Source organism: Charadrius vociferus, unplaced genomic scaffold (genome assembly GCF_000708025.1).
Source record: "Charadrius vociferus isolate BGI_N301 unplaced genomic scaffold, ASM70802v2 scaffold185, whole genome shotgun sequence".
In the NCBI taxonomy this organism is placed as follows: Eukaryota; Metazoa; Chordata; class Aves; order Charadriiformes; family Charadriidae; genus Charadrius; species Charadrius vociferus.
Window position 1 is genome coordinate 1,189,394 of NW_009648955.1, and position 25,423 is coordinate 1,214,816.

Below are 25,423 nucleotides of genomic sequence, written 5' to 3' on the forward strand. Positions count from 1 at the left end.
GTGGATAGTAGCTGTCAGGAGAAAATAGTGAAAGTATTGACAGCTTTATTTCACAAGCTTGTTTTTCAAATTCTTTGGAGAGTTTTGGAATCGTAATATCTCAGATCCTTCAGGAGGAGAAAACAAATAAATGCAAGCATAGTCCTTCTTAGGGAAAGGCTAGATGTTTTTTCCAAGTGTCCAGTCATTCTCTCAAAGTCGTCATGGGGGATTAGTAGCTGTGTGGAAGAAATATGGATGTGACCTTGTGTTTATGTGGGAACAGGGTTCTCCATAAAACCCAGTATGCCACTGCTGGGCTAGGCAGTACTGTAATCTTGGAGCTTGCCTGAATGTCTCTTTGAAACTCTACCATACTGTCAGGAGACTCTGCTGCATGTGGCATCTTAGGGCTCCAGTCTTCATCAGCTAGCTCTTGTTTCAGAAATAGCTGGAGCTGCAATTGGGTGTTGGGAGTGTTGGGCTGAGTGACAAAACATAGAGGATGTAGCCTTTCAGGTAGGGTAGGAGGTGGCCAGTGGAGCTTACAACTTGAGCTAACAGGACTGAGACACCACCCAGATGAAACGGGGTTACTTACTTATTATGTCTCATGGCCTGCTAGGTGCTTTTACCCATTCTAACAGATAAATATTCCTATGCCATTGGGGTTTGATGCTTAAAGCTAATGAGAAGGAAAAAACATGACCTATTTTTTTTTTTTTAGTGCCAAGAAATTTGCTTTTATATCTCATTTGCAATAAGTACAGAAAATACAGCTGGGGGTGCTTTATTCATTGTTACAAAACAATGAGATAAATACATAGAACTAGTTCACAACACTTCCAGTGCTCTGCTGGCTTACCATGTTGCAAAAAACCCCCCAAAAAAACAATTGTGTGTTTTCATCTTAAAAGTTTAGGTGATAAACATGTTAGGTGATAGGAAATGTGTGTGAATTTCTTGTTAGGGGGATTTTTTTTGTTTTTAAACTTTATTTTCTTTGCAGAATTTAGAATAGAATAGAATATTTCAGTTGGAAGGGACCTGCAATGATCTTCTAGTCCATCTGCCTGACCACTTCAGGGCTGACCGAAAGTTAAAGCATGTTATTAAGGGCATTGTCCAAATGCCTCTTAAACACTGACAGGTTTGGCGCATCGACCCCCTCTCTAGGAAGCCTGGTCCAGTGTTTGACCACCCTGTTAGTAAAGAAATGCTTCCTAACATCAAATCTGAACTTTCCCTGATGCAGCTTTGAACCATTCCCACGTGTCCTATCCCTGGGTACCAGAGAGAAGAGCTCAGCACCTCCCTCTCCACTTCTTCTCCTCGGGAAGCTGTAGAGAGCAATGAGGTCATCCCTCAGCCTCCATTTCTCCAAATTAGACAAGCCCAAAGTCCTTAGCTGCTTCTCATAGGACATTCCTTCCAGCCCTTTCACAAGCTTTGTTGCCGTCCTCTGTCTGTATTTAAGGACCTTCACATCCTTCTTAAATTGTGGGACCCAGAACTGCTGACAAAGGTGAGGCCACACCAGTTCTAAATACAGCGGGGTAATCGCCTCTCTTGACCGGCTGGTTGTACTGTGTTTGATGCACCCCGGGATGCGTTTTGCCCTCTTGGCTGCCAGGGCACACTGCTGACTCATACGAGTATTATAGCATTTGCTTACTTTCAAAAACTTGCTTGTAAAACTGCTCTCTTCAGTGCTATTTCAGTGAACTTTAAACAATTACCAAATATTTGGGGTATTTGAGATGATCTCCGGAGGTCCCTTCCAACCCTAACCATTCTGGAATTCTGTGATATTTAACACATTTTTAGAAAATAAAGAAATAAAACATAGTTATTGTGTTTTCCTTCCCTCCACAAAATCATAATTCTACCAAGCAAGCTTGAGTCACATTAACAAAGTGATAGCTCTTAAATGTCTGAAGATTTTCAGCTATAGCACTGTTAGACATTGGTGTGCAAGACACCAAACTATTCCCCGCTCTCCTAACTCTGCAGGAGGAACTGTGAGAGTCAAAGGTGAATTTTCTGTTCATCACTACAGGACTAAGGACTGAGTTTCCAGTAGTTCAGAACGTTGTATTTCTCAATTACCTTGCTGAATGGGGACTCTGCTAGGAACCAAAGGATGTTCTTCAGAATCAAGTAACTTGCAGAAATCAAAAGAAATAAACATATGAATAAACGTAACATAGGATGGAGATCAGAGAACAACTTGCATTTAATTAGGAGGTACTAAAGACTAGCTGAATTAATAAGGGTTGCAGTGATCATACTTGTATTTATGTGTAGTATACATTTTGAAAAGGAAGATAGATGTTGCTTGTTGAAAGGGTTTCTTTCATGATGCAAAATACTTGCTATAAATATGCCACTTTGACAAAAGAGAATAGTATGAGGAGGAGTTAAATGTAGAATGCTAAGCAGGAGATTTAGATTATTCTCTGGCAACTTTGAGAGGTTTCTCTTGGAGAAATGCATGAAAATAACACTTTCTTTTTACCCATTCTCTTGAATTACTAAAACATATGGCAAATTACAAACAAAAACATCTATCTATTGAAAGAAGTTAGCTGCCAGCTAGAGTTTGAATTGTTAGTCTTTTGAAATGAATTATTCTAGTCCTGCAGGATGGTTCCATCAGTAGAAGTTTTTGATAGCTGAAAATATGCTTTGTAAATCCCTGAAATCTTGCAGGCTGCTTAAAGGTTCTCATCTTTTGTGCTAGCCACTAGGATCCCCAACCTTGTTTTTTAAAACAAAACAAAACAAAAAGTCCTGGCACATAATTCTAAGAACTTAGAATCTTCTTGGCTCACTGTTGGCTGAGACGTTTTTAAAAACAGACCAAGTTGCCAGAATGCTCTGGTAATCTGCCCTCTGTTTTAGCTAGAGGCCCAGCTGAAGAAGAACCAGTATGCCTTTCCAGTGGCCTGTCAAGAAAATACCTATGACTGGGAAAGATCCTGTATCTGTAGCACCAATATAATTTCTAGCGTGCGTTTTGTCAAATAGAAATGTAAACGTTTTCGGGACAGGCTAATTCCACAGACTGGAGCTCTTGCTGTAGGTTATGATCCAAACAGGCAGTAGGTTTTGCAACCTTCCCTGCTAGAACAAGCAACAGTGCGTCCTGACTTTCAATCTGGCAGTCTGCTGCTTGCCAGGCTAGGCTGGGAATCTTCTCGCTGTGTGTCTCAGTCTGCATGGAATTCTCTGGCTTCTAGACTGTCAAGGTCCCTCTGACTTGGAGCTGCCTGCCTGTCCAGTGGGACTTCCAGATTCTGGTTCAGTTCTTGTTGCTGTCTTCAAGCTTCACTTTGTTTTAGCCATTTTTTATTTCCACAAGTAACGATGTTTTGTGGGGTTTTTTTTGGGTTTTTTTTTTTTTTTGGTTCCACACTGATGCAACGGAATACAAATTCATGTCATTAATTGGAAGATATATCCAGCTTCAATGCGATTCTTATTCTTTTGATGGGAAGTAATAAGCGAAGTTTTGGGTCTCATAGCATCTGGTTTCCTCCAGTCCATCAGAGACTCGCGTGAAAGTGGATTTTCAATACTGTAGGAACACAGTGTTTCTACTGCAAGAAGAAAATGATGATAGAATCACCTACTTTATTTGTGTACATCATTGGGAAGTCTTATTTCCTAAAATACAGAAGAAATAGAAAGAAGTAGACTTGGGAGTGACCGCAGAGGCTGTCTTGTCTGCACACAGCTCAAAGGCGCCCTTGCACGGCACTGCTTGTAGCTGATACTTCTGTAGAACCTTCTCTTTTTCCTTCCTTGGTCTTTCCCCTTTTTCTGTTTGTTCCAGATCTGTCTCTCCTTTTCCTTTTTTGCTTACAGGAATTAATACCAGGTAAACCCCTGAGCAAACTCCCACCATTTTGTTTTGTGCAGTGATGGATGTATTTGTACTTGCTAAAGACTCCTTCGTGTTTCTGAGTGTTACCTTGTTACTTGCACAGAGAACAATGGTTTCTTACAAACTAACTTAAATAAGAAAAAATTCCTTTCAGCTTGTAGTAGACATACATACACAGAAATAGATTTAAACGCATTTTATCATAGTGCAACATCAGACAAGGAAAATACGAGGTAAGTGGGCACTGGGCATGGAGCAGTTTACTGTCTTCTATAACTTTGTAGATAAAGAAAATAATGTTTTTCTTGGCTGACTGCTTGTGATTAGGAGTCTTTTAAAAAAACACACCTGGCTCAAATGTTAATGGCATTTCTTAAATACTCTACTCTTTCAAAGATACCATACATACAGTGCAGAGAGGTAAAGGTGTGCAGATTGCCTGGCTAGGCAGTGTATCAGCAGCTCCCAGAGACCTGCACTTATTTTGCATAAAGCTGAACAGATTGCCCTCCCAGTTCCAGAGAGTATTTCATACAGAGTGTCCTTAATTATGTCTCTGTATGCAAGCGGAAGATTGCTGCTAGCAGGAGACCAGGGCAGTGCATGTTGCGTGTGCCCCCTGTTCAGGGACTGTTCTATTTCTTTTCAGATTGTAAAGTTCTGTTGTCAATTTTTAGGGTATTGAAACATTTTCTTGAGGATGAAGTGTTGAAGGTGTTCTCAGCTATTTGGAGGTCTGTTCTAAGGATACGGTATTTTCCTTCTATCACACGTAATGCAATATTTGCTGCAGCACGTAGCCACTTTACTTTTGGGAATAGTTATTCAATGCTGATTTTTTTATTTTTAAAATTTCTTCATTACCCCCTTCACCTCACCACAGCTTCTCGTCTCCTTTTTCCCTATATATATATTTGAGTTGTATTTTCCTGTGCCAAGAACAATGAATTAATCATACAAATCTTTGTAAAGGTCTGTCACAGCACTGCCATCTCTGCAATAAAAGTTGCCAGGGGTCAGTTGTGCTCTCCTTTCCTAAGGCAGGCAAAGAAAGAGAAATTTGGTAGAAAGTCTCTGTTGCTACAGGTTGCAAATCTAACAGGACCATGAGGATTTGCATGTCAGCCTTGCTAGTCTGTGAGATCATTTTTCATTGCTTCTGTGTGAAAGCAGAAACACAGTGGAAACAGAATAAAAGAATGCAGATGTTGCTTAGTGTGTTTGTAATTGGCATTGCCTCCTCCTTGCTTTTCTAAGGAAGGTATGCATCAGTTTGCAGTTAACACTGTTCAGAGGTCTGCTCATTTGATGTGGTTAGGGCTTGCATCTCTTCGTTAGAACGTAGTATCTCATTGTCTGGGAGTATGTGTTAAGCCTCATCTGTGTGAGAAGTGAAGATTAGTAATCCTCTGCAGTAACTATATGACATCTGCATTTTACACTGCAATACTCCGTTTGGTTACGTTTGCATGACTTGTACAGGCAGAGGTTCCCATTTGATATTTTCAACTGTGGGAGTGAGCTGGAGCTTGTGTTTATGTAACACAGATGCTGTTTATGCAGTTCATATTTCAAATACCTGTAGCTGGTCATGCTTCTGCTGAGCCACTTCCTCAGGGTGCGGTTTTGCTACTGATATAAACTGATGAGATTGTGGTGCTGACATTAGTGATGCTCTTTCCCTTGTTCTCCTGGTTCCTGCATTATGCTTGTGTAAGGAAAGCTGCAGGACCTGCTTGGCAGGAAGTAGGAACATTGTGTCATCTCAGTGACAGCCAGCGGTGAGATCTGCTTAGCTGTATCATCAAACTGCACCCTAAAGGTGCCCCTGCCAAATGCAATACATTCAGTTTTCGGCTGAGTTAGTGAGTGGATAACATGGCTGCTGCAGTTCTGGACTAAGGGCAGGCATCAGGAAAGAGTAACCAGATTGAAAGAGAAGGGAACCAGCAGGACCATCTCTGTCTTTAGTGGTACAAGTCTAGATAGACATATGCCAGTCTGTGAAACAAGTCTTTAAGGTGGACTTAGACATGTGTTCTGGTTTGGTTTATTTAATGTCAGACTTCTAAAATGTGTTTGTGGTCTAACAAGCTAGCTTAGGGGATCCTCATCATAAGGCCTTGTTCGCAGCATGTGTGCTTTGAATATTTTTTGGGGTGGAGTTTTGTGTTAGAAAGCAGGCTATTTGTTCTTGGGATCTGTCTGCAATGAGTGGACAGTTCAGGTTAGGCTTTCGGTCCCTTCAGTTCCAGGATGATGAGGCTGTAGGACAGTCAGTGCTACACATCTCACTCAGCAGCCAGTGCGCTGAATGGTACCTGCTGTCATTCCCTCCACTTGCAGGCAGGAGGAATGAAGCCCAGGGCATGCCTTATCTCCAAACGTTGGGGTTTAGAGTCTAGAGCAGAAGATCAACCTCCCGTGTCCGCTTTGTGGGCATCAGACACTCAGCAGCATGCCTGCTGACACCCTGAAGACATTTGGAACTGAGAACTTGTCTGCTTTGTTCCATTTATATTAACTGGGCTAATGAAATAAGGCAGAGAAGTTCTCTTTAATCATGGCTATTTCACAGTTCCTATTAATACTGCTACTTGAGGCATCTGCCTGTAGTATAGTACTTTTTGAGTTTTTTTGAGAGGTGGGCCCAAGCCAACCTCATGCAGTTCAACAAGGCCAAGTGCAAGGTCCTACATCTGGGTCAGGGCAATCCCAAGCACAAATACCGGCTTGGTGGGGAATGGCTGGAGAGCAGCCCTGAGGAGAAGGACCTGGATGTGCTGATTGATGAGAAGCTCAACATGAGCTGGCAATGTGCGATCGCAGCCCAGAAGGCCAACCATATCCTGGTCTTCATCAGAAGTGTGGCCAGCAGGTCAAGGGAGGTGATTCTGCCCCTCTACTCCACTCTTGTGAGACCCCAGCTGGAGTACTACATTCAGCTCTGGAGTCCCCAACATAAGAAAGACGTGGACCTGCTGGAGCGTGTCCAGAGGAGGGCCACGAGGATGATCCGAGGGCTGGAGCACCTCTCCTATGAGGAGCGGCTGAGACAGTTGGGGCTGTTCAGCCTGGAGAAGAGAAGGCTCCGGGGAGATCTTATTGCTGCCTTCCAGTACCTTAAAGGGGGCCTACAGGAGAGCTGGGGGAGGACTTGTCCTATCGCTACATGCCCTAGTAAGAGGGGGAATGGCTTGAAATTGGAAGAGGGCAGGCTTAGATTAAATATTAGGAAGAAATTTTTCACTGTGAGGGTGGTAAGGCACTGGAACAGGTTGCCCAGAGAGGTTGTTGACGCCCCATCTCTGGAGGTGTTTAAGGCCAGGCTGGACATGGCCTCGGGCAACCTGGTCTAGTGGGAGGTGTCCCTGCCTATGGCAGGAGGGTTGGAACTCGATGGTCTTCAAGGTCCCTTCCAACCTAAACCATTCTATGATTCTATGATAGTAGAAGTAATATTCATTTTTCCAATCTGGGCTAGATAAATCCTGGACTAGCGAGATTTTTTCAGTGTGCTGAATATCTTGGTTAAAATAGTATAGAATAATGAAATACTGCTGCCATGTGGTGATGGAGAGACCACATGATAAGCTTCTCTTCTTCAGCAGCTGTCAGTAGGCAAGCCTTTCTACTACAGAAGACCTTCTGAAAACAGTTTCAGGAGGCATGGAGAGGGGAAAAAAAGAAGAAAATTGTGATCTGTTGGAAATGATGAGAAGCTTCCAGGGAATTTTGAATAGGGGATGTGATCTGATTTTGCTAAACTTCTGGTCCAGTCTGCACATGATTTATGATGGTAACATCATTATTCTGCTGATAAATGAGTGATAGGATTTATCTTTGTCCTGGAGATCACTGTTCAGGTTAGCTGGGAGATCTGTTTTTTCCCCCCATATTAGTTGTGTGGGAAACAGAAAGGTTATAACAGAAGAGTTTTCAGTCTGACCAAAGATAAAAGGAGTAAAGTGACTGAAAGTGAGAAGTGAGGCAAATTCCGAACAGAATCAGGCAAATATTTTACACGAAGGCAGTTAATTAACTATGGGAACAATTTACAAAGACTATCAGATTCCCTGTTACCAGTTCAGGAATGGAGCTTAGGGAGAAAAAAATCCGAAGAAACTCTTTGCTCCTAAGAGGTATTAATTCAGGGATGCTGAAGGTCAGAACAGATAATCCCAGCGGTCCCACCTGGCCTGGCCTGAGGATGTCTTTGAAGTATTTCTTCAAAGCAGTCCGAGAGCTTATCCTCCTGTTACCTGTTGCAAATCAGTATAAAGAAATGAAAACTAGGGGAGAAAGCCAGGATACTTTAGCTGAGATAGACTTTTTTTTTGTAAATCAGGCTACTGAACAAGTGATTAGCTCATTTTAACAGTTATGTATGTCAAAATGGGCATCCTATTTTTCTGCTTTTTAATCCTAATAAGGAGACCAGCTTCAAATACTGGGATAAAGTGGAGATGTCCCTGGGAGATTTTCTTGTCTTACTTTTGTGAATAAAAATATACATTAACAGTAAAACCAGACCCAGAGAAATGATGCTCAGAAAACAATCAGCCTACTAAAAATATGAGAGAGAAACATTGTAGTATGATTAGCTCTATCAGTTTTCTTCACCATGTTAGAGTAGGATCATATTATGTAAAGAGACACCTATTTTGTTTCAAGGTCAGTGTCACTGCTTAATAAAAAAAGATGATATTACCTGTTCCAAGTTGTATTTATGGCTAATACTTTTTCATGACGACAAGGAAGTTTTAAAATAAATCAACATCAAACTGCCTGTTTGAGATGAGATAAATACCATGCATAGGGAAGCTGCAGTCTCTTTATAGAATACAAAATTAATGTGTTTCCCTCCGAAACTTCACAATGGATGTATATTTTGATGGTGTGTCTCACAGTGTCTTCTGGTATGCTGAAACATATTAAAACCAAAATATTTTGATGCTGAAGCAGTCTACCCTGTAAGGATACACATGCTTTCCCAAAGTGATGTATGAATAGCTCCGAACCCATTCTTTTATGAACATGGTGCCTCTGATTATATGAATACTCTTTTCAGATTCCTTTTGGTTGCATCACGCTCTGAAAACCTCTGAAGCAGCAGGGTACAAGGCTAAGTTTCACAAAGAGGACTGAAGTATCCACCTCCATAGTTTGTCAAATGAGGATGCATTTTTCTCCACTGGGCTCTTGACAAGAGCTCAGACCCTCTGGATAGGCTAGTGAGGAAGGGAGAACTGACACTGCTCTGTGTGTCATGTTGTTTTTGCTCAGCGTTTCGTGTGGTCGAATGCTGGAAGTTTGTAGAGCTCAGAGTAACCACAGATGGGAGCTGCAGGCAGGATTGTGAGGCTGACGCACTCCTGCGGCACAGATCCAGTTGTAGAGGAAGACAAAGGTCCTGTGGTTTTCTTGGGGAATAATCAGCTGGCTTCTGTTGCGGCAGATGCTCTGAGCATCCATCTTAAACAACAAGGCATATTTTTTAATGTAGCTAATGCTCTTGTTTCAGTTTACAAACTTGAATCAAATCACTTGGGGGAAGAGAAGATGCTACTTTTTTGGATAAAAATTTTCATTGTGTTTAAATTCATGCAGCTGGCACATCCACAGCTGATAGCTCATGCAGATGTTGTGTAGAGAATTGCAAGGCTTCTGGCTAAAAAAACCCCAGCCCACAATTTATTTCACTTCAACATCTTAATTAGTTTTATAAAAATAAAAAGGAGAGGTTAGAAAACGTGTGTTTGTGGGAGAATTCTCATGGTGTGAACAGTAAAATATAAGGGATCTGATTAAATCTGAGTTGCAGTTAAGCTTGTGCCCGGTGTACAGACTACTGGAAGACAGGTACATGAAAATGGGTTTATGTAGATACATGTGCACTGGTATGGGGCCTGGGCCTGAGCAATGGAGCTCTCTGGTACTGTGAACCTGTTAGAAGAATGGTTGTTGACATGGACAGCTTTGGCCAAGGCTTACTTACAGTCTCCCAAGCACTTCATGGCCATGATTTAGATGTTACAGCATGCTGGGGATCATTCCTAACGTGCAGTTTGCATACAGCTGCTCTGAGAGGGTGCGGGGTTTAACAGACTTGGCCAGATGATGCCATTTGGCCTCAAGGCCAGAGGGCTGGTCCAGGCACTATGTATTTTGCTGGTTGCTCTGACCAGTGCAGGATGGAATTCATGTTGGTTTTAGCAGTAGTCCCCAATAAGTAAAGCCTCTCTCACACATCAGTTTAGATGTTTTGTTTCTGTTTGAACAAATACTTAATATTCGTGTTAAGAAAATCTCAGTCTGTCTCTTTTGGGTCTCTCAGCTTTTTTTGGCAAAAGAGGAAAATATTTTTGTCTTTCACTTCTACATTAACAACAGAGTTTGTCTTTGCAATTTTTAGGGTGACAGTGAAAGGCATATTGTCTGTGGTACCAGCAGTGATGATGCAGTAATTTTGCTGTTGTTGATAATGCATTATTTGCACACAATTTTTAGAGCTGTTTCCTGTATGAAAAAGTGATCCTTTCACATATGCCTAAAAAACCCCTCCAGTATATGTAAGAAAAGGAAAAAGAGTAAGACAGTGTGGCACAAACTTACTATGCAGCCCACTTCTTAAGAAAGACAGTAATCATTTAAGAGCTTTGTCTTTGCAGTTTCTTGGGATGGTTACACTCTTATTTCAAGGAAACAATGATTTCATCAGCGTTACCTCCAAAAGTTATGTATTTTTGTGGTGCATTTAGGCAGACAGAATGGGTTGTGTGACAAGAACAACTAGCACATGCACTTTAAAAATTCTCTGATTTCCAAATAGTATCTAGGTCATATGATACCCACAGGCATGATTCATCCACCTGGGCTTTATGCCAGTCAGCAACTGCGTGGATCTGACACTCCAGGAATACTGTAAAATTATTAAAGCTGTGGTTTTTTTCCTTCAAATAATGCTATTGATGATAACTGTAAAAAATACAGCATATAATTTATAGTTCCTTTCTGAAAGAATTTGTTTCATTAAGTAGATGCAAAAATTACAGTATGGACTAAAGAGAATGCAGAGCAGACCTGGCTGAATGAGCCCACGTAACTTTCCTTGACCTTCCAGACTTTCATTTCAAAGATTGCTATCTTGATATAAAGTCCTATTTGAGGCAGCAGTAGTCTTCCCCTGAGTGTGTCTGCTTGAACCCCAGTTAAGGGTTGATCTTAGTTAGCTACAATGAGCTAAAAACTGCCAGTGTTCTGCCTCTGTTAGCCTTTCGTATAAAGATGGTAATCTCCTTGAGGGGCAAAAGTCACATACATTTCGTACAATCCTCATGCATTTTTTTGCAATGAAGTTAATTTTCAAGACATGAGATGATGCTTATTTTTAGGCATGTGTATTATGCAGACAGACACTCTTAATTAAAGATTCAGCAAGCCTTGTTCAGGGAACCATCAAGCTGCATTTTTAAAAGATGTGTAGGCGTCTAGGAAAACAAAAATGTGTGTAGCTGAGGTGTTTTTATTTTTAGCTGTACCAACATGTTTATCTCAATGAACACTTATCGGAGTAGATGCTTCTGGGGCTTGCCGGATTGCTTACCTTGCCTTTCTAGGTTCCTGTATACTTTAAAAGTGTAGGCCCTAACGACTTTGAAAACAAGCTACCTCTTTTAATTCCTGTTTCTGAAGAGTCCCGTACAGATTATTTTTTTTAAAGTCTCTTTAGAAAGTAAAAGCTGAAATTCCCGCAGCTTAACTAAAGAGACAGCCTTCTAGAAATGAGGTGAGGAAGTATAACTTTTGCCAACTTGTAAAGAAACAACAGTGTTTAACTATTTTTTTTCAGTTTTAAGTTAATAAGTCTCATTTATCTTCCTGAGTTTGTGACTTCCCATCCCATGAAAGTGGGATGGGAGAAGAGGAATATTCTCTGGTTTGTAAGCATATCTGAGTTATGGTGGACTTGCTCTGAGTATTGTTTGTTTTTTTAATTTCTTTCATCTAGATAAAGAAGAGGCAACAAGATGTGGTGAGGTTTCTGGAAGCCAATCGCATAGAGTTTGAAGAAGTGGATATCACAATGTCAGAGGAGAAAAGACAATGGATGTATAAAAATATTCCTGAGGATAGGCAGCCTGCACAAGGCAATCCACTGCCACCACAGATATTCAGTGATGATCGGTACTGTGGAGTAAGTAGCTGTTATGGTTGTCAATGGACGATATATTAGTATACCCTGTTGGCCATTTAAAAAGCTGGGACTTGCTGTTGAGCTTTCTGTAGAAGTATCTGAATTGAAGGTGACAGTTTGGGGTGATAGGAGCAGGTAATGATCATACAGTGAAAAATCAGATAGTTCATCTGTAAATCCTAAAGTTGTCTTCAGCTGGTGGATTCCCTCTATGAGTGTAAGAATTTGTGACGTCACATGCTTCATGTACAACCTGTTGATGGTCAAGTCCCTTGTGAAACCCCACTATAATATATATATTATGGTTTTCTTGCTACTTGGGTCTAGTTCAAGTATAAAAATTCAGAAAGAAATCTCTGGCACAGTAAATGAGAACATTGGCTAGACTGAGTTATATTGTCATTGTAATTAAGCTCCTTCTCTGCTGCTGTCATAACGTAAATTTCATTTATGCTCAGACAGCCTTTATGCAGTCAGAGTCTAGGATAAATGAAAACTATTTGGTGTCTAAATTGTAGAACAGTTTTATTTTTCCCTAAAGCAAAGCAGCTTGAGACCTGTCTTCCTCTGCTGAAAGACTGCTAAGCATGAGAGCCTGTGAATCTGACAACAGATTGATGGGTGGACTGGTTTCTCTGATGATTTAAGCTGCAATAACTTCTCCACCCGCTACTGCAAGCTGAAATGGTAACCTTTGATATATTAAGAATGGCACCATATGAATGTTTTACTCTCCTGCTTAGCCAGCATGGTACACTGCAGCTCTGAGTCTTGGGTGCTGTTGTAGTCTGGGAGAATCTTCCCAGAACTTTTGCTCATCTTTCAACAAAATATAATATGACCGCAGCTGGCTCCTCTTTGCCTTGCTGCATCTTTCTGTACTTCAACCATGTGACTTGTACATCCTTTAGGAGGCAGGTTAGAGGTGCCTGTTAGACTAGCTGATAGGAGAAAGGGAGGTTTGATATGCCACCCTGGCTGCGTCAGGAAGTGATTGGGTAAGGTTTCTCTGTGAATTCAGTGGGAGAATGAAATGGGGAAGAGGGTCTCTGGGGTTATAATAGCTGGACCACAGTAAATGTGGGTATTGTGTGGGTTTCTGACTACAATGTGGTGGAGATACATCCAAGCTGGTTCTAACTTAGTCCATGTGAGACTCAACAGTGCTGTATCTAAGCTGCTTCTGGCTGATGGATCGTTCAGATCTGCTGAGAACCTGTTGACTGCAGTGCAATTGTTAGCTTAATGTTGGAAGCATATAAAAAGTGATTTAGGATACTCTGCAACAAACAGATTGTGTATGATGCAGCAGCTAACTGGCTTCTTGAAGTGAGGTATTTAACATCCCTTCTATATGTTTTATATTGGCCTTACTTGTTCACCTCAGCAGTATAACTTATATCTTCCTACTTCTGGGTAAGAAATGTCAGTTAAAGAAATGCATCTGGGACATCAAGGGATTTTGACCCTCACTTATGGAGCAGCCCCTCACTTACAAATAATAACATTTTCATTGTTTTGTGTGATTTTTAGTTTGCCTGGGAAATACAATGTTTTAAGCTGTTGTTTCTTACACATTCAGCTTGTCTTTATAGCATGTTTTAACGTAGTCTTGGAAATTGCTGTTTGCAATTAGCAAAGAAGATGTCATGCAACATGTGAGATGATCTCGTTAATCTGTCTGCTCAGCTGATAGCTGTTTTGGTTGAGCAGAGTTAATCCTATTATTAGACCTCACTGTCTGCATGAACATCTTTAAAGAGCCAACGTGGTTTGAAAGAAACTGTAATTTCTAGGATGAAGAAAGAAGTATGTGCAGGATCTCCGACATTCATCAGTTAGCCTACCGCATTAGTTAATGAAGTGCTTAGGTAATAGAGTGGAGGCAAAACATTAGGCAGGAGGCAAAGGAGATCAGTGCTGAAAAGGGGGTTAAAATACCACAATTAGATGAAATCAGCAGACATTGCACAACTTGTCTCTCTTTGTCATTTCCACAGTGAGTGTTTTCATATGTTTATCTTGACATAAATAATAAAAAAGTAAATCAATATTAAATAACTTAAACTGAAAAAATACCCACTGAGTTTTCTGTTAATTGACTTAGTGAAAATTGTGGCTTATCATTCCTGATTTGTGTCCAGGCAATTTCTAATGCATTTTGCTCTATTAACAAACACTCTCTGTTTTTCTGCCTGCCTGTTCTACAGTCTCACCAGAAAGCTGCCTACGAACTCATTCTGGCTTATACATTGTTACTGACAATACAGACTTACAATACAAACTGGTCAGATCCATTGCTGTTCCTCTAAATGGATGAGGGATAGACAAGGCAAAGCAAAATAGGTACACTTTTTATTTCGCTCGTGTTATGTCAATAGAGGTTCCCAAGGATATGGTGTATGATCCAGAACTCCATGTCATGTTCGTAGCCATACTGTTTTTTCTGTGTTAGCAAAAGTGTTATTTTTTTTTTTCTCTCCCTGTTTTTGCTTTAGTAGGAAACCTCAGCAATGCAAACAAAGGTAGCATCTCGGAATAGATTTTTCTAGCTAGGGCATTACCATGTGAAATAATCACTTTTTGGAATGTAACTTCAGTATAGAGGAAGTCTTTCAGTAAGTATCCAAAATGGGTTGGTGTCAGCCACTTGAACACATGATAGCTGGTGTAAGGGGGGAAAGGTACAAAAAGATGACCAATGCTTACTGGTTCTCAAAACAAAGTGTCTTGTACCACAGGAGGAGGGATCCTTCTGGTACCAACAGACAAACTCCATGTTTTGAAGTGTGAGCAAAACATTGACTTTTTTTGAGTTGATGTAATCGCAAATATGATCATTAATCTATCTTGTCCTTTTCTCAGTCTTCTGAGATGCACTCTCCAATTTTTCAGTAACAAGTTCTGCCTAATGGATTCTGAAATAAAGTACTTGGCAACAACCATTTTTATTTCCTGTGAACAATATAAGAGCTGTGAGCACACAAGAACACAAATCATTTTACTGATAATCCAGTGCTATGTCATAGCACTGACACTATGATAATTCATGTATTTTTATGCCTTTACAATCTGTTTTTTCATCTTAGTGACATTGCTATAACATTGTAAGTGTGTGAGAAGAAAGTCTACATTTCAGACAAATCAGACATGTGAACCTAGCACTTCTAATTTATGGTAGTGTAAATCTGAAATGACTACAGTTACCTTGCTCTAGTTAGTGCTATGTAAGAGTAAGGAAATGTTACCACCTAGTGCATATTCTAAGAGGGAACTCCTGCACTTTGCATAAAGAAAAGTAAAGTGGAGATACTTTGGAAAAGATAAAAAAAAAAAAAAAAAGGAGTAGTAGAGCCTTAATAGGAGCTGATGGGTTGGGTTGTTGGGCATTGAAACCATTTGCATCTTGCCCAGTTCCTTACAAGGCTCATTCTCAGTTTGAGTGGCTCCTGCAGTAGTCCTTTGACATACAGCTATGGCATACAACTCAAGTCATAGATTGTTTTACCCCAAGGTTAAATCTCCTTGTGGTACACACCGGCTTTCCCCATCCTCCTGGATTACCCACCAAGTGCACCCTGGCCCTTGAGCAAAAGGAACCCCACAAACAGGTTTGCCTTTTCCTGAGGGAGAAGCAACCCACACTGCCTTTCCCAGCCACTGTTCTCCACAGCAGAGAAGCTTTACCCACTTGACTTGTTTGATCACGCAGCATATTTCACATTCATGGATAACTTGTTCAATGGCTTCAATGGTCAGGTCAACCCCTCAATCACGAGTCTATCTATGCATTGCATCTTTTTCTGGGTGTCCTGATGTGTCATGGGCCCACTTAGCTATGAATACCTCACCCTTATGTTTCTAGTCCAGGTCCACCTTAGCATTTAAATTCTGGCAGCCTGGTCTACCTGCTCCTTGTTTCCATGTTCTGCAGTGGCACAGTTCTTGGGCATGTGAGTATCTACATAACATGCTTTTGTGACGAGGCTCTCTACCTGGGCAGCAATGTCTTGCCACAGTGCTGTAGCCCATATGGGCTTACCTCTGTGCTGCCACTTAGCTTCTATTGCTGTAGCCAGCTCCCCCAGGGCATTTGCTGCCTTCCGTGAGTCAGTGTAAGAGACAGAATACTGGCCACTTTTCTCTTTCGGCAATGTCTAGGGCCAGCTAGGTGGCTTTCACTTCTGCAAACTGACTTGATTTGCCTTTGCCTGTGACAGTTTCTGTGACTTGTCTTGTGGGACTCCACACAGCAGCTTTCCACTTCCGATGTTTCCCCCCAGTATGACAGGACTCATCAGTAAATAGAGCATATTGGTTTTAGTTTTCTGGTAATTTATTACACAGTGGGGCCTCTTTGGCATGAGTCACCTCCTTGGGCAACGCTTGGACATGGCTGCCTTCTGGACACTCCATGATCTCTTCTTCCTGCTCTCCCTCAGGAGGAGCTTCTATCTCCTTTACTAACTGGGTTGACCTGTGCTTCTGTTATTTCTTCTTGACTGCAGGAACAACTGTTGTAGTTGAGGGTTGGATTTCTGATTTATCCACAGTGTCTGTTTGTGTGTCCTCAGATCCAGAGACCTTCTTATTCCTTTGAGTATAAGCATAGGCCTACCCCAGGGCCCAACACAGTGCTGGAAGTTGTCTCTTTATGGTATATGCAAAGCATCCTTCCTTCAAGTGGTCTACCAATTCAACGGGATTCCACTTTTGTTCAGGAGTGAAGTCCCACACCATCGGAGGTGAAGACTACTCTAGGCACCTGCCCAAATTCTCTGCTACACCTTGTCACCCAGGAACTGGTTGCCTCAGGGCACATTTCTGTGTGGCATTCCAAACTGGTTGGTTAACCTTACAAAAAGCCAAAATCAGTGTCACTGCACACACCAATACAACTTTCTGGTTACATTGGGATGTTCAAGAAACTGAAGGGCCATTGCAACAAGGGTGGAAACCTCTGCCCTGGAGGAGAAGAGGAAGATGCCCATTCTTCATTTTCTCTACAAAGTGGCTCCTGAAGAAGAGAAAAAGGTGTAATTGCTAATTGTCTCCATGAGATGGTTCCCAGAGTACTGGGATGTTGGCAGTGCAGGGGCCAAATACCAGATTCGGCTCAAGGCCAATGCTTTTATCATGGGTCTCCCAAGCAAAGCAAAAGAAAGTGATAAAAAATACAGCAAAAGCTGAAAACAGCCATTAACAAGCTCTAGAGTTTGATGTACATGAAGAAAAGGAGCAAGCAACAGAGCAACTGAGGGGAAAAAACAAATCATCATAAAGAACAAGTGAGTCAACATTGTGACCAGCAACACAAAGTAACAACCTGCTAAGTAACAGGTGAACAGGTATAACAGCTGTAAATTCAGCTGAACACATTCTGATCAAATCTGTCATTATCTTAAACCTTTTTGATTCCCTGTTCCAAAGCCAAAAAGGACTATTGTGGGTTGATCCCAGCCACCAACCACACAGCTGCTTGCTTGCCCTTGCTCCCCTGGCAGGACAGTGGGGAAAATACAAAGAGCAAAAGCTAGAGAATTCATGAGTTGAGATAAAGACAGTTTAATATGTGAAGGAAAGGTAAAAAACCCAAGTGATGCAAATACAATCACTGACCATCTCCTAAAAGCACACAGCTGCCCAGCCAGTCTCTGACCAATGACTGCCTTTGAAGACAAACACTCCCCATTTTTTTATGAACATGATGTTACATGGTATGGAACATCCCTTTGACCAGTGGGGGTCAGGTGTCCCAGCTGTGTCTTCTCCCAACCTCTTGCCCACTCCCAGCCTACTCTCTAGGAGCGGCAGGGGGAACAGAGCGAGAAACAGAGGCAGCCTTGATGCTGTGCAAGCACTGCTTGGCAATAGCCAAAACACTGATGTGTTATCAAGGCTGTTTTAGTCGCAGATCCAAAACACAACACCATAGGGGTTGCTGTGAAGAAAGTTAGCTCCATCCCAGCTGGACCCAGTAAAAACATGAAGATGAAGACTGCAGTTCATATTCTAAGTTTTCACTAACTGAATCCTTTGCTTTCAAGATTACAGGAAAAATTCTAAATGCTCTACCTCCCATTGTTGAATTTATTTCACACAGTGAGATCAGTGATTTTTCATGTGAGTTATTCAGATGTTTCTAAAGTACTGGTGGTAGGACCCAACATAGTACTAACTACTAAATATTCTGCAGGTTAAAAACACTGAAAGAATGAACAAATAATTACTTGTCCTCACTAACTTACTACTTACTGTTATCTTTTTACACAGACCATGGAAAGTCCAGACAGATGGAGAGATCACTGCAGATTGGTGCATTAGGGCCAGATTCACAAAGGGACTGTAGCGTGATGCCAAGCACTGCAATGCTTAAATTTTGGGCACATGGCTTCCAGAGTGGTATTTGCAGCCCCCAGCTAAGGCTCTAGCTTCTTCACGTGGTAGGTGAGGAGCCATAGTTTGTTGTTTGGGTTTTTTGGTTTGGTTTTTTTTTTTCTCCCTTGGAAGCTGCTCATATGGTTTAGAGCATTAGGGTAAGTCCTGATAGAGTGCTTAGTGGGCAGCAGTAGAAACAGAGATAAGTGATATTTATTGTCCTTCCCTGAAATGTAATATATGGGTATCAACTCCATCGAAACAGTGAAGTCCTGTAGACGAGAAAGAAATAAAATAGGCTGCTGAAAGAGGTGCAGTGTTCTCGAGAAACTATTCAGCACACAGGCAATTACTGTAGCACCGCTTTCTTTGCACTGTTAAGTATGTCTCCTTTGTATTTTTTTTTAAAGATCCTGGAAAGATCCATAGACATTTATTTTCTTCCTTTTTTATATGTGTCAAATGACAAATCAGTAACTACTCACTGATAAGAGAAAGAAGAGGAAAGAGAGGATTTAAGAAAGCTGGCTAAAGGCTGCCTCAGAGTTTCTGCTCTGGCCTGTCTATGGGGAGTTTGTCATTATTCTTGTGCCTACAGATACAGGGAGCTTGAACTCTGTCTCTCTAGATCCACAAGCAATGTGGCAGAATTCACCTTAGCACACCTACTGTAGTGTGTTTACTTCAGGAGCTAGGGCAGTTGTGAAGATAATTTGGTATTCAGCAAGTCCACATTCGATTCCCTGCACCCTTGGAGAGGTTTTATTCAACTCGCTTAGCATCTTGGTGGTTGGGGTCTGTCTTTAGAAGAGGGATAATCTCGCTAGATAAAAGTTAGTGTGAATTGCTCAGAGATCATCTAACAGCTGTTCATGATTGATGATGCTGAAACTTTCTTCATTAATTATTTTTTCCATCAGAGGTAGAGTTTCCTATATGATCAGTTTAAGCTTATTGGTTGAAATTGTTCTTAATTATCTTTTGCAGTTGCACTAGAGTATTTGTGGCTCACAGGTGTCCACAGACCCTAGGCTGAATGCGAGTGACTTGGGGCCAGTGAAACAGCGCCGTTTATCTTCATGATTAAGCCCCTTTTCTCAAGCGAGGAATATAGAAGGCAGAGCTGGTGTTGGAAAGCAACCCCTGCCCATGTGTCTTCTGTGTATTGGCAAGATATTGTTCAGACCATCTACAAGGTCTGTGTGGTTGTAACTTACAGGCTATGCCTATGCTTTTGCTGTCTGCTTCTCCGCTGCTTTTCTGTGTCCTGAGGAAAAGAGCTTTAGTTCTGTGTGATATGTACTTAATAAAAGGAAGTGTGGTACCAGAGACAAAGTGTAGAGTACTCAGCCTGCCCAGTGTAAGACCTTACAAAATAGAAACTCCCCAACTCGGTAAAAATAAAATAATCCAAGAAGTTCATCTTCCTCAGAGCAGTTAGAACTGATATGTCTTAGTGCTGCTGTTTACCCTGTAGTGGAGAGAGAACATTCCTGTTGAGCACCGCAGTTTTTATTTGGATTCTTTCGTCTCTGCTTTGTAAACTTCATGTATAGCTGTTTCACAGTGAAGTAGCACATATTTTTTGTAGAGCATCCCACCACATAAACATGATAGCTGTCAAAGATTTGACCATCTCTGGAGATAACTGACTCTGTTTTCAGACACTCTGTTTCCTAAATATAATGACATAGGGTGTTTATGTATTTTAAAACATTTAAAGGTGACCAATATAAAATTAGAATTGTCAGCTTTGCAGGAGATAGTAGAAAATCCTGCAAATTTTTTTCTTTTAGATTTTTATATTTATTACATTGATGTTCTGCAGAACTTATGGATAATCAGTAAGTTTGACAGAAGCTATTAACAATTTTGTTTGGGATCCTAATTCTCCTTTGCATGGAATGGAAACTTCCTATTGTGATGTATTTTCTTGGGGAGAAGGGGTTTATTCTTGAAGGTATCATGACTACTTTGGTTAAAGTCTTTTATAGAGGGCCTTGTCTATTAAAATATACTGAGGAAAGGATAAGAAAACTTGCTAGGTGAAAGTAATACTTTGAGGGCACATAGTATTGCACAGGATATGGATGCAGGATTAAGTAAGTTTTTTTTCACTGCTGTTTCACTTGTAATCGAGCTAATATGATTATGTTTTAAGATGCACTTTGAAGATATAGTGAAGTTATAAACCATTTATGTTGTTATAATCCAAGATGCTGCTAATACATTGCATTGCCATTACAATTAGCGTGGCTTTTTTCTTTCTTTAGTAGATGCACATTTCTGTTCTTCTCTGAAGGAACCACAGAAAACAAAGGAAAGGTTGAAAGACGATTCTGCGAGTGTCCAATTCCTAAAATAAACAAATGGAAGGGGGAAGTGCACATTTCATTTAGACCTCTGAGATGTCACCTAATATTGATATGAGTAAAATATTCTAAAAGGAAAAACAACCAGCACATGGTTGTCGTGTCCCTTGTGAAGTTACTTCTACCTTAAAATGTGTCCAAGTTAAAACCTGTGTATGCAGAGCTTCCGTGCAACGTGGTTAATTTATGTCTCTTAGCCATGATTTCATGTAAAAGGATAACTACCACAGTTAACTCCCTGGCGTTTCAGTCCCTTCCTCTCTCAAACCCCTGTCACGGCCTGATTTGATAAAATTCTTATCCAAACAACTTGTAAAATAATACGATGAGCTGGGAGGTGCACAAAAGCGGGAGGTGGCACCTGTTATCATGCGTAGTAGTTACTGATTCTGTCCTGAATACTCCCCTGCCCCAGGTAGGCACTGTGCCAGTTTGAGGTTCTTGAGTGCTTGGCTGGGGGAAGCCCTTCTGCACTTTGACTCCCTGTCTTAGAGGTGAGGGATATCGGTTCTTAAAGAGTTGATGTCTGTCTACCCTGTCATGGTTGCTGAATGAATGGCAAACATCACATCAGCCTGAGTTTGTCATGTACTGTTTAGACAATAGAGCTGTAGCTGACATCTGCCTCCCTTTTATTAAAGCCTTTGTTTTTGGAGATTACTGAAATAAACATCTGGCCCTTAGGAAAGGAGTAACAGGTTGCTTTGTAGAGTAAATTGTATAAGCTCTTTAAAAATCCTGTGCAGAGATCTTATCAGAAGGTTAGCTAATTGAAAACTGCCATGTTTAGACTGTCCTGTGTTGTGCAGACAAGATCATGTTATTTTTGTGTATTTATATAATTTTAGAAAAGACTCACACATGCACACACACACTCATTCTCCAACAAGAGCTGTGCTGAGTAAGAGCTTTCCATTGTAATCCTAATCAGATCAGTAAATGAATGTCATCTGTCCTGGAGAACTGGACTGCCCTTTTCAGGAAGGGTGCTAACAGCTCATTCTTAGTGGCATACAGTATTAACCCAGTCAAGTAGCAGAGTGCTGATTCAATGCATTTAAGTTATGAGTTCCCCATTATTACTTGTAAAAGCATTTACCTTGCCCCTTTTATAAGAATGAAGAGATCATAATCATATATTAAACTGTTGCCAGACTAATTCGAACAGCATTCCCATAGACTTATCGTTAAGGACTGTCCAATAATTCGTGCATTTAAAAAAAATCTGTATAAAAAACAGTGCAAACTACATTTGGGCAGGTTCCTTGTTTTTCTGCTTCTTGGTGTGGTAAGCAATAAGGATTTATCTGAGATGTGTAACAAGCTCTTTCACTTGTTGCAAACTAAAAGCAAACAGCAACAAAGCCAACTTCTCTTTTGAAGAAACTGACTGGGATGAATTTTAGTTGCAGTTACTCTCTTTGAAACATCATTAGATACAGTGTTCTCAGTGTTCTCCTAATTTCAGTTGCAGTAATGGATAGACAGTGTCTGTAGAATTGCTAATTGTAAATGCAGTCTACTCTGTGTTAATGTTTTATGTTGACCCAATGCTGTCACGCTTGTGTTATGTTTCTTGAAGCACAAATAATTATTTATGCTGAACTGCAGTATTGCCAATTTTAACTTTGATGTGCAGTAAATAGTTTCTCCCAGAAGTGACAGTGTTTATTTAAACAAGCCTCAGTGTACCTGCTTAACAAAATGTTAGGCCAAATTAATTATGGCAGTCTCTGTAATCACATCACTACAGTGATGTGGTTTCCTAGCACCAGGAATACAGCACACTTAAGGTCTCCATATCACAGTTGGAATACAGCTACTGCTGTAGCCAAGTTGAGCTTTGTGAACTTGGCAGTTGCTCTTGAGAGAAGGAGAAGCTATCCTGGCAGTGGGATTTCTTAAGAGGAGAGAATTCCCAAGGACCAACAGTTTTCCTACTGGATTAAATTGGCATAAAACCCACATGAATACCGGAAGGAGGTAGGACATTTGTGTAATAATGAGGAGTTAAACCCAGATTTCCTGAACGCTTGTCCACTGTCTCAAAGACTGAGCTGCTTTTAGTTTACTGTAGCATGTGGGCAGTGGATGGCTGTTGAGATTTCTGCATAATCTAGATGTTGAGAGACTTCTCCTGTCTTTGATTAACCCAGTTTTAAAGAAGTGCAAAGCAACCACAGCACTTTTTACTTCCAGGATAGTTAAATGCATGAGATTGAAGGTCCATCTAGCTCAGTTTTGTCCCAACAGTAGCATGGCTAGGAAAGACTTCAGGCAAGTCAAGCATATGAAATACTTCTTTTGAGGATTTTTCCTGTCTCTAGCTATTTTTCTGAAACGAATATCACTTTAGTGTATTTAGTAATTCTTATTACATTTCTCTTTCATGAACTTCAGCCTTCTGGTGAAGCCATGTAAACGTTTAGCATCGTTAGTGTGCTATGGCAATGTGCTCTGTGAGTCCACTGAGCTCTACATCTAGTACCAACTGTCCTGCCACCACAGTGAGCTTCACAGCCTTCCTCCCATTACCACCTGGGGTAACTTTGCTCCTGAAGACCTTTGCAGCCACAGCCTGCCTCTCTATCCCGGTTTAAAGTCACTCAGCAGGAGCAGGGAAAGCAAAGAGCAGCTTTACGCTGTGCAAGGCCAGCAAGATTTTGCTTGTCTGTAGGTGAGCCGTGGAAACTTCAGTACAGTTAGCTTTGTTTATTTTCAACAAAGCAAGAGCTTATTAGGTCAGCTATTCCATTCCCCAGTAGCTCTTAGAGCATCTTTAAGGCTGTAAAACAGAGGGACTGTGTGTTGCTCAGGCTACTCGATGGGTGATCAAGCTGCCATTGACTTTAGGGTGAGGAACCAGGCCTACAGCAGTCAGATGGCTGTTATCCTGTTAAGAAGCCCTTTCTGGCTTGAAATAGCTTTCTACTTACCTTATTTATACTCCTGTCTATTCTCTGTCCCCTCAAACCATCCTGAGATATGGTTGTTTTCTCCTAACTGGCATATGTCATTCTTGGTAACCTTTCATACCCTCATCTTTGTGATTTATCACCTGTATTTTGGCTTTTCAACTTTTCTGGAGGGATTGAGCATCTCTGCGTCACTGATGACTCATGTCTACTGTCTCTATGTCCCCTTAGTTTCAGTAGCCTTTATCAGCTGATGTTGCCAGAATTTTACACATTAATAATGTGTAATTAGCAGCTCTGGAAAGCACCAAGGATCATAATTTAAAGCGATATGGTAAAAATTATAATTTTTATAATTGCCTTTTGAAGTGGGGCAGTGGGTGGCAGTTTGCTGTGCTCATATGTTTTTAGGTTAACAGCTGCTTTCTAAATGCCTTCAGGGCATCAGTGGGAGCCACTTCCTTGCACAGGGGCAAGACGGCACTGCTCAGTGGATCCCAGCAAAGCCACAGCGCCCGCTGGCTTGGTGGAGCTGCTTGGGACAGTGACAAGGGGATTGTAGTTACTTGGTACTGGTGGTGAAGCCTGGTGCAGAAACAGAGAACCGCTGCCTAGCCAAAACCAGCGGATGGTGCTGCCCTTCATCAGTGGGAGGCAGAGCATCCCACAGAGTTTTTCCAAGTGGAACCCGTTGGTTCACAAGCGAGTTGGGCTCTTGCCTGTATATGAAGGTCTCGGCTTCCACTGAGCTTGGCACCATTTTCCTTCTTCAGCCTCTGCATCTACTGCTGCTGGCAGTGGAATGTTCTTTATGTGAGACAAGAATTTTCATGTCCTCACCCATGGATTTAGTATCTTTACATGTGGCCCAAATCTGCACAGATTTCTGTCCTTATAAAGGTAAGGTCAAAGGCAGAATGTTTTTGGAACATCTCTTATCTCACCTGTATTACAGGGAAAGCCAGGGATGCCCACCTTGAGCTCCTACCACATGCTGCAGCACAACCAATGAGTCCTTGAGATCGTGTTCGTTGAGATCATGCTTCTCAAAATTCTCTTAAGAAACTACCATACTAAAATAATTTCTTTCAACTTTTATAGGACTATTATGCATTTTTATAACATTTTTTTCACGTTTGAATATTTTGGGATCATATGTTTTCATTGCAGAGATTAATAGGGAAATTCTCCTGTTTAAAATTTTACTGCTATTTTGTCTAAAAGCGTGATGCTTCTTCCTCCCATCCCCCATGAAAGTGTCAACAGCTTTTTAATGTTTTGCAATGCAGGTATTTCAAAACATCGAGGAGATTACTTCTGGTGGATAATCTCTTGTGGTTAATATTCCGCTCCTTTTAAAATGAATCAATCCACTGGGTTTTGTGCTCTTTCAAACATACACTTCCTCTGTTTAGCTCATTGTTAACCTTAACGATTTTTCCAGTAAGTGAACCTGGGTTTGATAATCTGTAAAAATGTGGAAAAAACATACTAAATCTGGCATGGATACTTCTGGAAGTAAAAATTAATAACTAGCACTTGCAGAAAGCTTTTTATGATTAAGTCTTAAATTACTTTACAAAGGTTAAGGTAAACAGATGTTCACAGGTACTGGTGGATTAGCTGAGTCACAAAGTCACTGTCAGAGCCAGGAATGCAGCCTTATTTCTTATTTCAGTGTGTGAATCTTTCC

General features: G+C 41.0%; 1 protein-coding gene across 1 annotated transcript in view; it reads left to right on the forward strand.

Moving 5' to 3' along the window:
• SH3BGRL2 (SH3 domain binding glutamate-rich protein like 2) overlaps window positions 1-25,423 on the forward strand; it is a 43,567-nt gene that overhangs the window by 12,745 nt on the left and 5,399 nt on the right. Inside the window, 1 exon segment of the mRNA XM_009887516.1 lies at window positions 11,848-12,065. Within this exon segment, the coding sequence (XP_009885818.1) occupies window positions 11,848-12,065 (218 nt within the window).